Consider the following 13181-nt stretch of genomic DNA (forward strand, 5'->3'; position numbering starts at 1 on the left):
ACAAGCCTTATGAAGATGCTGTTTTCATTTTCCAACAGGACATGGCATTTGCCCACACAGACAAAGGTTCCAATACCTGGTTTAATGACCATGTGTCAATGTGCTGGATTGGCTGACAAACTGACCTGATCTAAACAGGACACAGAATTCATGCAAAATGAGCCCCAGCCAGTACAGACCATAGTAGGATGACATTACACTATCAAAAATCGTTTGTGTTATTGGTATTCAAATTTTCTGTCAAACAGAATTTCAGCTTATCATTAACTGTAAGCCATAATCATCAAAATGAACAGAAAAAAAAACCCCACACATAATATATCACCCTGTGTGTAATTAATCTATAACCACGTTTCGCCTCTTTAATGGAATTACTGAAATAAATTAGCTTTTCTATAATATTCTAATTTATGGCAATGCACCTGTATATTATAATGTGCAGTAGATAGCGAAAGTGGGATCAGCTCATTAAAAGCTGACATTCATAGTAATAATGATCTCAATGACCTTTGCTAAATGAATTAAATGTTTTGAATATAAATATAAATTGATATAAAAACGGCTCCAACAGAAGTGGGTTTCACACCTTAGTGATCCATACGGAAGAGTATTAGGGCCACTAAAAAAATAAAATAAAATTCTGACTTTAATCTCAGAATTCTGACTTTAATTTCAGAATTCTGACTTTAATCTCAGAATTGTGAGTTTAATGCAGGTGAGCACCTGGAAGCAACTGGGTGCAACCAGCTTCATCGCCTGAGATGTGAGTCGTGCAGGGGAACGTCCAGCAATCTTGGGGAACATGTCAGATTTAAGTGACTTTTTACGTGGCCGAGGGCTTCCTGAAGATGCCATTTCATTATTGGAAGAGCAGAAGGTGAGTAATACTCTTCCGTAGATCCAAGCCCCTTTTCCTTTAAGACATTTTTATATAAACTGTAGCTATAATATTATAAACTGGAAACTCCACCCTGTTCCAATTCCCACACACCCTACGCCCCTCTATGAAGTGTGTACTTTGTACAAGTGCACGTAGGGGTTGAAGTGCGCAGGTTACAAGCGTGCAAAAGTGGAGAATTGGGACAGTAGGGGTTACGTTATCGACTTGCACCTCTGCACGGTAACTGCAACATCAAAACGGGCGAGAACCAGCGCTGTTTTCACTATCTTGCTGCTAAAAAAACTATTTAAAACTGCAACAAGCAATTGTTTTGAGGAGAATAAAGACCAAGAAGCGAAGGAGGCTTATACCCCAGACTCTCACCGCGCCAGTGTTTGTTTAAAAGGTAACTTCATTGTTATGACCTACTGACTGTCCAGACTCACTCTGAACCCAGTGGTATCTTACAATGTTGAGCCTGGAAAACCAGTAAAAAAATCTATATATTCGTCGGCTTGCTGTTTAAAGTTTACGCTAGTTCTTATTCTGATTTGATAGTTGGTTACATTGATAGTTGTGTTTGGTTTTTGCTCAGAACGTGATCTGCAGCAGTGAATTGTGGGTAATATACTTCGGCAAAGTGTGGAATGAGGGCACAAAGGGGGCGGGGCTAAGTACCACTCTGGAGAACGTGAAGATCGAAAGTGAAAGTACCAGCAATTTTCTGAATGTTGCGACTCATTGCTTCGTTATTTTCGGATAGTTTGGCCACTAAAGACTGGTTTCAGATCGGATCGACCTCCTGGACTTGAATCGCGTCTAAAACGCCTCGTCGACAGGAAGAATCCACCTCCGAGTGTTTTTTTTTTTGGCGGATATATTTCTGACACCTTGGATTTACATAGACACAATGGGTAGGCCGTGTTTTACATTTGCAGCTTAATTGGTAAACATTGCCTAGATTTGCTTCTGCTGGGTCGAAACTGCTCTCTCCGCCGAGCTGTGAGGTGTAAATCCTGTTTGTCTACAATTGCTGCTGTCGTTTATAATAATTTTTTTTTCCCCCCTGTCCCAGATAATCGGTTGATTCACTGTTGGTTTCTAGCGCTTCTTTTTTGGCCAAGCTGTGCAGCTCCTGGTGAGTCCCTGAGTTTTACTGTAAACCTCCTCGCAGACCCGAGACATACCTGATTTAAGCAACATTTTTAACCGTAGGGGACTATTTCTGCATGACTTCTCTATGCAAATTCATAGTTTGCCAGATTTATTATACTCCTGGTAACGGCGTGTAAAAAGATAATTTATTCTTTTATTGGAGATTTGCTGAAAAAGCAGAAACCCTTAAATTTAAGCATGTTTTTTCAGTGGGCTCATAACCACATGCATTCACTTTTTTGATCATTGCACAACAAACATTCACTAGTCAGCTTGCATCTAACAGGTATTATGGTCTTAAAGCTTTGGACTTTGCCTGAAGATTTGAACAAGCACACACCTTGCAGGTTCCTCCTCCCTTGCTCTTCTGTGCTACAACCTTCCCTCCACAGCTCCTCCCTACAGCGGAACCTGCCAAAGACACTAGTTTTACCTTCGTTTTATTTCAGGCTGGGGCTCATTCTTTCTTTTTAGCTTGCTTTTTGTCATCGGTCTTCTGCTGTTTGCGTGTCTTCGTTTCCTGAGCAGACGCCACTCGAAACATTGTTTATTAGGATGTTTCTCAGCCATTAGGAGAGTTGCAGTACACTGGCAATCTTGACCTTGAACGACATATGCGCTGTACGCTGATTGGTTGTTTCTGACCAGGAACGCATATAGTAGGACCACTGGGAGGAGCCAAAGGAGCTTGATTTTTTTTTCCAATTATTTGTGTCATATTCTACTGTCGGTATATAGTGACACTTTTAACAAACATGTAAAAAATACAGCAGCTTCAACCTTAACTTTTTTTCTGTGGTCAAAACTTACAGCCCCAACCCAGAGTCCAGGGGTTACCTGAAGAGGGCTGTGGATAATATGTATCTTTACAATCAGAGAGTTTTGAAAAACCTTTGCTAGGCACAGTGGGCAAATATTGTCAAATCAAAAAAGTGGGATGATGAAATACTCCTACCAAAAAATACTTAATGCTTAAAGGGAGTCAAAAGGTGTTTTACCAGTTTAAAGGTTCAGGGTTCAACCAGGTTGTTGCACTTCTTTTTTATAGAATTTTTTCCTTTTAAAAGATTTCTTTGGTTTTTAGTTGAATTTTATAGCATACATGGGCCACAAAAATAAGAGCCCTAGCTTATGTGTCTTACGTTATTTTTTATAAAATATATTTATTTTCAAGCTTATTATAGAGATAAATATGGGCAACTAGAAGGCTGGACATTTAACTTTGGTGGCTTGTGGGATATTATGCTTTTGCATAGTCTGCAGTTAACAAGAAATGGCTCTGAAGAAATTTCTCTTTGAAGAAACCTGTATAATATGAGCTACAACAACATTCAATTTCTTATTCAATTAGTAATAACCTTCCTTCTGTCCAGGACTTGTACAGGTCTAGGGTCAGGAAAAGGGCATCTTACATCTTTGCAGATCACACACATCCTGTACACAAATGCTTTAGACTTTTACCTTCAGTTTGGCGCTAGAGAGCGCAGTTTGCAAAAACCAGCCGCCACAGAGACAGTTTCTTTCCCCCTCTGATGAACACTTAACAGTCATGGTGCCCAGATCGATACCAAGCACATTTGCAATAATTCATCCTTGTCGTAATCTTTTATAAAAACACTGTTTATATACATAATTACAAAAAAACGCACTTTACTTTGAAACACTTAGGACATAGGCTGCACGGTGGCGCAGTTGGTAGCACTGTTGCCTTGCAGCAAGAAGGTCCTGGGTTTGGAAGGAGTCTGCCAGTTCTCCCCGTGCATGCGTGGGTTCTCTCCAGGTACTCCGACTTCCTCCCACAGTCCAAAAACGTGACCATTAGGTTAATTGGTTTCTCTAAATTGCCCATAGATGTGTGTGAATGAGTGTGTGCATGGTTGTTTGTGTGTTGTCCTGCGATGGACTGGCGACCTGACCAGGGTGGACCCCGCCTCCCACCCATAGACTGCTGGAGTTAGGCACCAGCTTCCTCGCGACCCAGTATAGAGGAAGTGGTATAGAAAATGACTGACTGACACTTAGGATATTTGGTTTAAAACAAAATGAGAAGATGACTCTGATTAAGATTTCTTTTTCAGTTTCAGGGTCTTTCACGGTTTCTGTTAGGTCTCCAATCTCCGTCCAACGAGGCCATACAGTCACCTTACCCTGCTGGCTCAGTTCCTCTCAGAGTGCAGAGGATCTGGAGATACGCTGGTACAGAGAGAGGGATCAGTTTGACACTCCCATCCTGCTTTATAAGACAAAAGCTTTTGACCATACATCCCAGAAAGCTTCGTACGCTGGCCGAGTCTCGTTTGGCTTAAAGGAAGGAACATCAGGCAGATTAAAGACAGGTGACGTCAGCCTCAATCTGGAAAACGTCACAGTTGAAGACATAGGAAACTACACTTGCTTTGTCAGCAGCTTTGAGGATTACGACAGTGCAGTTATTAGTCTGAGAGTGACAGGTAAGAACCATGAAAACAGAATAAGCTCAACATCACACAGAAGGAACATCAAATGATCATCTTCCTTTTCTTCCAGAAACTGGAAGCCCCCCTCTCCTTTCAGCAGTAATGAAACACAATAATGAAGTTAATGTGAGCTGTGAATCTGAAGGCTGGCTGCCAAAGCCTGAGCTGCGCTGGTCAGATAGGAAAGAAGCTCTCACTCCTGCTGATGTGTCGTTTGGTAAAAACTCCGCTGGTCTTTATTCAGTCCACAGTTGGCTTCTCGTCCCGAGTTCATTTGAGGTCTCCTGCTCTGTTGGGCTCTCCAATGAAGTGCCAAAGAGTGCCAGAATGAAAACGTCTCCATCATTCCAAGACGGTACCTAGTATCACCTTCAGGTTGACTTTACTAGTTTCCTATAAGATAGAAGTGTAGTAAAACATGTTTGCTTTTCCTTTAGAGTCAGGATCCTTCTCAGCTGGATGGTTGGCCTTTGGGATACTTCTGGCTGCTGGAGTAGCTGCAGTTGGAGCACTGTACTTCCTGTACTTCAGAAAGAAAAGTAAATGTTTGATTTAAGTTAGAGAGCATACATAGATGGCAACATTACAACACGTTGACATGAAAAGGAGTACCGATTTCTTACTTTGTGATATGTTTTTGTTTCAGCTAATAAGCACAAATCAGGAAATGACGAACCTGATGGTAAGAAACACCGCAGATACAGTAAACATATTTGTTTACAACATTTTTACATAGTTTCTGCAAAGGTCTTTCTACTTCCAGTACGTTAAAAGGACCCCATGAGGTTTGTTACCACAGTCGTAAAAAAAAGATAAATCAAAATCAAAAATAAGAGATGGTGGAGAGAGTCCCTTGCAAAAGTATTTACACCACTTTTTTCACATTTTGTCACATCACAGCATCAAACCTCAGTGTTTTTGATGGGATTTCACACAATACAACGATGTACAGAAGGACATCGTTAACATGGTTTTTTAATCTTTTGAAAAAAAAAAATATTTAAAAAGATTGATATACATTTGTATTGAGCCCCTTTTACTCTACTACTCCAAAATACAAATGATGCAAACAAATTCATTTGGAAGTCATCTAACAAACAAGAATGCTCCACCTTTGTATAATATAATCACATTATAAATCCATTAGTTCTGTGAAGGGCTCAGAGGTCCAACACTTTTCAGATTTTTATGAGTAGAAACATAACCGTCTATTATTTCACTTCCCTTCACTTAAAATTCCCCCCAAAATACATAGAAGTTCAAGGTTTGAAAAAATTCTGAGAAAGTTAATTGGAATAAAATGTTTTTTCAAAGCGCTATAGTCTACAACTTTGACATTAGATTGCACAGAGACACATGTTATGTGGATTAAGTGTGGATTTTCATGGGTAATTTGGGATTTTTTGGGACAGAAATCACTTCACCGCCATTTGTACAAACCCCCTTAATCTGTTTTAACATGCGTACACGTGTAAACAAGAATAATGAAAATGTCAGTATTATTTCTTTAATTTCAACTCTTAATCACATAATAGGAGTTCCAGTAACAATCATATTGTTCACACTTGTTTTCTCTACAGTCATTTTTCATTGGGTAATAATAAAACTGGTAACTACAAACTGCTTATTGGTTTTACAATAGATTTTTTTTTTACATTCTTTTTAATTTGTGAAAATGAACAAATGAATACATTTAGTTTTAGCAAATTAGATTTAATTTGTACACCTAGATGCCAAAATTGAACCTCTTTAACCATCAAACTATCCTAAAAGTTACTGTGTAACATCCTTCCACACACCAGGAATGACAATGAGTCATACTGGATTTATAATGGAGGTACTGGTTGGAATCACATCCTAAAGTGTTACATTTGTCTTTCAGGGACAAAACGAAAGAACAGCACTGAAGGTAAGAAAGAAAATATTATTCATACTTCTTTTCCTGTTTCAGTCAGTTTAGCATTCAAGGTCACTAGATGTTTGCAGGCTTGAAGAACATTAGTAACATCAACTCATTGTTATAGTGTTGAGTTCAGATTTTTATTTAAATCTCAGTAAGGATTATTGGTGGAGTGTCCTACACCAATCTCATCTTTTTCAAACTAGAAATGTCTGTAAGGTTATTTTAAAATTCTCATATTCATGATAAGAAACAGCTAAAACCGCATTTATTTTTCCCTCAGAGAGTCAACCCCTTTTGTCTGAAGGTAAGTTAACAGTATTTCAAGCTGTCAGAAAGTGGAAACAGAGCGTTTATAACACGTACCACATTAATAAGATGTTTTCTCCTCTTGCTTTTCTGTCCAGCAACACCTCTATCAGAGGTTTCAAAATGTTACGGTAAATTTACATTGATTTAGTAATATTCCTATTTAACATTTTTCCGTATGATTATATTGATTATAATCTAATTTTCAATCTTTAACAGTGAATGTTCAACTGGAGGACAAACACAATCAGCTAGTAATAATCAAGGGTTCTATACTGAGAGATGCCCATGTTACGTTTCCAGATGGAGACAGAGTTACCTGTCTCACAGCAGTCAGAGGAAAACCTGGCTTCTCTTCTGGACAACACTACTGGGAGGTTTCCTTAGCGCGTGAAAAAGTAGACGTCAAGAAGTCCTGGTGGGTCGGAGTTACGGATAGACAAGAAATCCCGAATCATGAAAGTTTGCCTCCAACCATAAAAAATGGTTTCTGGTTCCTGTCTTCTTGCCCCAACCAGGAGCATACTGTTCAGTTTAGCACTGAAGCAGAGGTGTCTTTCCCTATCCAGTCAAGACTAAAAACGGTCGGTGTGCACTTGGACTGCGATGAAGGAAAACTCTCCTTTTATAATGTGGAAGGTAAATGTCTGATTGGATCTTTGGCAACTAAATTCACCGGGGAACTGTTCCCACTTTTTAACCCTGGTAAAGGTGATACATCACCTATGGCGGTATTACATCGATCTGGGCTAGATCAGTCAAATAACACTGCTCAGGTGGAGAAATTACAGAACGCTGAGCCGAATCATTGAGGTAGGACTGAGAACTCAGAGGCAGAAAGTGGTAAATTGAAAGAAAATGTTGTGTAACATAAAATGAACCTGCTGTACTCATAGTTACAGTAAGTACAACATACATTTTGGAGCCTTTTTAGGTAAAAAAACAAAACACTGACCCAGAGTAAGATAGGACATAGTTACAGAAAAACACAATTTATGCTAAACACGTAAATTTTCAAAACTTTAATTCACGTCAACTTCATTGGTTACCATTTATTGATGACCCAACTGTTTATCAGTAAGTAATGGGTCCGTCCAAACTCAGTACTGCTAAAGCTGGTATTAGTGGGGTGATTCAAACTAAGACAACGTGTTGATTAATGTTAAACATCTTCTATCGTTTGACTTGTGGAGTTTCTGTTTCTGCAGTTAAAGTCGACTACCTTTTCAAAACTAAAAGACTCTAAAAACTGTTGAATTCAGATAAATCCAACAAAGAAAACCTTCTGCTCCAAAGAAAATTTGATCAGTTCTGTGATGTTTCTCCAAATATGAATTATTATTTCTCTATTATCACCAGTGCCAGCCTCTGGTCTTAAATCTGCATTTCTTTAAAGCTCGGTTTCATAACTGATAACACAACGACCCAATCAATCAGTCAATCAACACATATTGCTTTCTCTGAGTATTACATTATTCTTCTTGACTGGTACAACAACTGTACTATTGTCCTTGGTCTATGTATAGATTCATATATATACGACGTTTTAATATGTGGCACTCCCAAGTGAATATTAACTAGTTATAGTTAACCTGATTTTCTACTGTTTTTCAAGTGATTTAATGAAGTTCAGATGAACATGTTTGACTTTGACACTAAGCTTAGCGTACTAAACTGTTATAAAACTGACTGACCTTTTTTGTTTATGTTACTCATTAGGGTACTAAGACAACTTTTATATTAACTGTCATAAATATGTTATGAATGATCAGCTACACAAAGCTGCCTATTCTATCTACAATCTAAAGAATGTATGTACTTGTTCTCTCTTAGAGTTTTTATATTTGCTATCATTGTGACTTTTTGTATGCTAATGTGAGTTTGAATTAACCTAACATGTTAAATACTTCTGTCTATTGTGTTTAAGAGTTTTTCAGGGCCAGCTCAGAAGCTCATAAAGTAGATAGAATCACTACTGTAAAATACTTCAGTCTTCACTGAGCTGGTTTGGGTTTTGAGGCTAAAACATGGATATTTGCTGCATGTCAAACCCTATTTCTCCAACTCAGCTTTCATTGTAGATTGATAAAGTGAAAAAGCCCTATATTATTCCTTCAGAGTTTGCTAGGCATTAGGCATTGCCGACCTGTTCCCGGTGCATGTTGGACTCCGGCAGGGCTGCCCTTTGTCACCGGTCCTGTTCATAACCTTTATGGACAGGATTTCTAGACGCAGCTAAGGGCCAGAGGGGGTCTGGTTTGGGGACCAGTGGATTTCGTCTCTTCTTTTTGCAGGTGACGTGGTCCTGCTGTCCCCCTCTAGCCAAGACCTACAGCATGCGCTGTGGCGGTTCACAGCCGAGTGTGAAGCGGCTGGGATGAGGATCAGCTCCTCCAAGTCCGAGGCCATGGTACCCGACCGGAAAAGGGTGGCTTGTCCTCTTCAGGTTGGAGGGGAGTTCCTGCCTCAAGTGGAGGAGTTCAAGTATCTCGGGGTCTTGTTCACGAGTGAGGGAAGAATGGAGCGGGAGATCGACAGATGGATCGGTGCGGCTGCCTCAGTAATGGGGGCACTGTGCCAGACCGTTGTGGTGAAGAGAGAGCTGAGCCGAAAAGCAAAGCTCTCAATTTACCGGTCGGTCTACGTTCCTACCCTCACCTATGGCCATGAACTTTGGGTCATGACCGAAAGAACGAGATCCCAGATACAAGCGTCTGAAATGAGCTTCCTCCGTAGGGTGGCCGGGCACTCCCTTAGAGATAGGGTGAGGAGCTCGGCCATCCGGGAGGGGCTCGGAGTAGAGCCACTGGTCCTCCACATCGAGAGGAGCCAGTTGAGGTGGCTCGGGCATCTATACTGGATGCCTCCTGGCCGCCTTCCTCAGAAGGTGTTTCAAACACGTCCCACCGGGAGGAGGCCCAGGGGACGACCCAGGACACGCTGGAGGGACTATGTCTCTCGGCTGGCCTGGGAACGCCTTGGGCTCCCTCTGGAGGAGCTGGAGGAGGTGTCTGGAAAGAGGGACGTCTGGGCGTCTCTGTTGAGTCTGCTGCCCCCGCGACCCGGTCCCGGATAAGCGGAAGACGACGAGTACGAGTACGAGCTTGCTAGGCCCAAAATGCTTTGGGAGAACATTAAAACACAATGAGATTTTAAGGACAGCAAAGGGAAAGCATGAAATATTTGTTTAATGGTAGCTCAGTTACTTAAAGAGTTCCTGCAGGTCTTGGCTGTAAGAATTTACAAGGCAGGAGCATTTAACTAGCTCTTTTTTTAGTGTCATGTAATACAAGTGGAGATTATTTTGAATGTGCATCAGTTTTTCACCTTTTATTTGCCTCTCTTTGTAAATATTTTGTGTTTGTAACGGCTAATTTCAGGACTTTGTGTGATAAAGACATTTACCATGTTTTTTCAATACATAAAACACTATTGCATCAGTGTTTGCTATCTTTTATCTTTGTTTTATATAAATTCTACTTTACAAATCAAGAAAAATTAACTAAATGTTTTTAGTAGCTACTAATAATATGGATAATTTTACATGTTGATTTTACAACATGTTTTGAAATTAAATTCAGAGTAAGAATATAAAAATGAGAATTAATAAAACAATGTATAGAATATGAAAAACTGCAAAAAAGACCACACATTAGATGTTGACCTATAACCGTGAAAACCACCTTTTGCCATAGAACATGGTGTTCGAATTATGCTTGAAGTCTAAGCAAAAATAATTTTTTAAGTTCCCAACCTAATTATTACAAAATGTGATTAAATTGTATTTTGATAAATTTGTTTCTGGATTCCTGTAATGAGCTCAGTTCAAGAGAAGAACAGAGGAGATAAGGACTAAAAAGACATGTGGGGGACCATAAGATTGGTAAAACACAAGAGTGTGTAAGTAAATACAAACATTTTCTCATTGTTTAAGAAGAACTATAATACAAAAAGCAGAAACTAACCTGAGTTTTTACATTTAAAAAATGTCAAAATGTTAAATTTATATTGTTTGATGATTGGTATCGATCTAAGTGCTCTAAAGTTTTAACTCCAACTGCTAAGGATGAAAACGATTTATTGCAGGGTGAAAAAGTCAACCTAGGCATTTATGTGCTAAGATGGTGGCTGGACTAAGATCGGGGTTTTGAAAGAGCACAAAAACAACAAAGTATCACTGGGGATAGTACACTATGGATTGACTCTAGATGGTAGTAGACAACTGGGATCGACAAACGAAGCCAGTTTCAAGTTGATTTCCTGGTTTTTGTACCAGTAAGCTGGACAAAAGACTTTTGAAGGATTCTGTTTCTAAAGCATCTTCATCCAGTCTGATGGACTTTTTCACTGGCAAATACAACTCATAGGGTGTGTTCCTGCTACAAGAGGTTCAACCTTATATGTCTGAGCTGGAATATGACTCTGACAATCCACAAGCCACGATGACAAGCCATGACAAATCTATTTATTATTCTAGGGGGATTTTTGTGACCTGTCAGTGCGTTGGCCGAGTCTCGTTTTATTTAAAGGAAGGAACATCAGGTGTATTAAAGACATGGAAAATGTCCCAATTGAAGATGTAGAAAACTATAATTGCTTATTCGTCAGCTATGAAGATTATGACAATTAGTACAACTGTTAGTCCGAGTGTGACAGGTGAGAACCATGAAATCAAAATCAAAAGGAGTTCTACATCAAATATCCATCTTATTCCAGAGACTGGACCTACACCTTGCAGGGAGAACTGCATGACTGCAGAGACCAAGATGTTTTGCTCTTATGACAATATGTTTCTGTTAGGTCCATCCCCGTCATATCTATTGCACCGGAGATAGCAACATTGTCATACCATAAACTAGTAGTTGTTGACCCATTATTAAAACTGTTTGGACAAGAAAGTCAATATTTGGCTAAAATATAGAGCTCTTCAAGAAATGAAAACGTAAAAAAACAAAATAAAAGTCAAATATTGCACTTTGCAGCTGTCTTGCAAAAAAGTTAATACCCTTTGAGCTTGTACACATTTTGTCTCATTATAACCAAGAACAGTTCTGCAAAATATCAACGTCTCCTTCTTACCCTTACACCACCGAGATTTATTTGATTATTTCTGGCAGACTTGTGACCTGTTTTCAGATCACTCAGCTTGTTGAACTGGACAGACAAGGTGTGCCTATAGGAAAAAGGGCCAAAAGTCCTCCTCACCTACACTGCTGAGGAACATGGTGAAGTACATGACCCGGATGGACCTCCACCGGCTTCTGTAGTCCTCGTCCTGGGAGTCATCACTGCTCACAAACAATAACAGTTCATGATTCAGCATCATTTCATAAAGCTTTAACAAATTTAAGCGTTCACTGACTCTACTGAGTTGGCTTCATGTCTTCCTGTTTGGTAAAAATTCACCATCTGAACTCTGTACTCACCTGCTTGCATCGTCCCGGAGCAACGGAGTGATGTCGTCTGGGTCAATAAGTGACATTTTGACTAATTCAGTAATCCGGAGAAAGTTCTGATGGTGTTTTAAATCGCCATGTAGACGAGGGTCAGTGAACTAGGCTGCCCACAACAGACTCCTGCTGTTCCGTAAAGCTCCAGGAAGGTAGCTACATTTGCAGACAGCCTTGCCCCCTCAAAATAACACTGCAAAAAAAGTCATTAATTAGTCTGGCAAATATTACACATAATGTTAAAAAGTGGCATTTCTAACCAATGTTAAGGTCCATAAATTGCTTGCGTAAGGATCTCAAGTGAAGTACATTATTTTACAGCAAAAGTCTTGAAGAACTCGGTTGTATTACTGAGCCGAACAGTTTTAAATAAATATAAATGTTTATTTAGACTGCAGTTGTTCAAAATATTGTTTAAGAATCTTTGAAGTTATGTAATTTGGACATTAATCACTTATTGACGTTAAAGTAACCTAACCTTAATAACAATATTAGACCTATATTGAGCGGTGCGTAAAAATACATTTTTCTTCTCTTAATATTGATACTAACAAGATAATGACTGGTGTTAAAAGTGTAGTTTGTTGAAATAAAATTATGATCTCATTGGAAAATGTGTAAATGTGTGGAGAATAGTGAAACATGAAAAGGAATTACATAAAAAAATCTCTGATAAAGACCTTGAGTAAGTCTGGCAAAGTGTTGATTGGGATCATTTTCAAGGGGCCCAATTAAGCCCGGCTCCTTGGTAAGAAACATATGTAACCATAAATGCACCAGACACTGACACACACAGAGGGGAGACTTCTAATGTGTACACAAGCTTCTTTCATGTTATTTTCCCATCTCTTGAGCCTGCTGTGCTTTTTGGAGGTCAAGTGAATAATCAGCAAACAACACATGGTACACTGCATTGTATCTACATATACATACTGTAAGTATTGGTTTCAAAAGCTTTGGGTTGTGTAATAACCTTTATTAATATGCTCATAGCTGTTTTTCCCATTTATACCATAAATGCAGAAATAAAG

At 39.3% G+C, this 13181-nt stretch overlaps 1 protein-coding gene across 2 annotated transcripts; it reads left to right on the forward strand.

Annotated features, from left to right (window-relative positions):
* The first annotated feature begins 1549 nt into the window (after nucleotides 1–1549).
* On the forward strand, nucleotides 1550–8606 carry LOC124880061 (butyrophilin subfamily 2 member A2-like). Of its 2 annotated transcripts, XM_047384950.1 has the most exons (10): nucleotides 1550–1794; nucleotides 1956–2018; nucleotides 4114–4485; nucleotides 4562–4846; nucleotides 4929–5030; nucleotides 5138–5173; nucleotides 6374–6400; nucleotides 6675–6698; nucleotides 6799–6831; nucleotides 6920–8606. In XM_047384950.1, exons 1-10 carry the CDS (start codon nucleotides 1791–1793, stop codon nucleotides 7510–7512), a joined length of 1539 nt encoding a protein of 512 aa, XP_047240906.1. In that variant the 5' UTR covers nucleotides 1550–1790; the 3' UTR covers nucleotides 7513–8606. The 2 variants fall into 2 exon arrangements, with proteins under 2 accessions (XP_047240906.1, XP_047240907.1); XM_047384951.1 differs by lacking the exon at nucleotides 1956–2018.
* The last annotated feature ends 4575 nt before the right edge of the window (nucleotides 8607–13181 follow it).

The sequence above is a fragment of the Girardinichthys multiradiatus genome, chromosome 14 (assembly GCF_021462225.1).
Source record: "Girardinichthys multiradiatus isolate DD_20200921_A chromosome 14, DD_fGirMul_XY1, whole genome shotgun sequence".
Lineage (NCBI taxonomy): Eukaryota > Metazoa > Chordata > Actinopteri > Cyprinodontiformes > Goodeidae > Girardinichthys > Girardinichthys multiradiatus.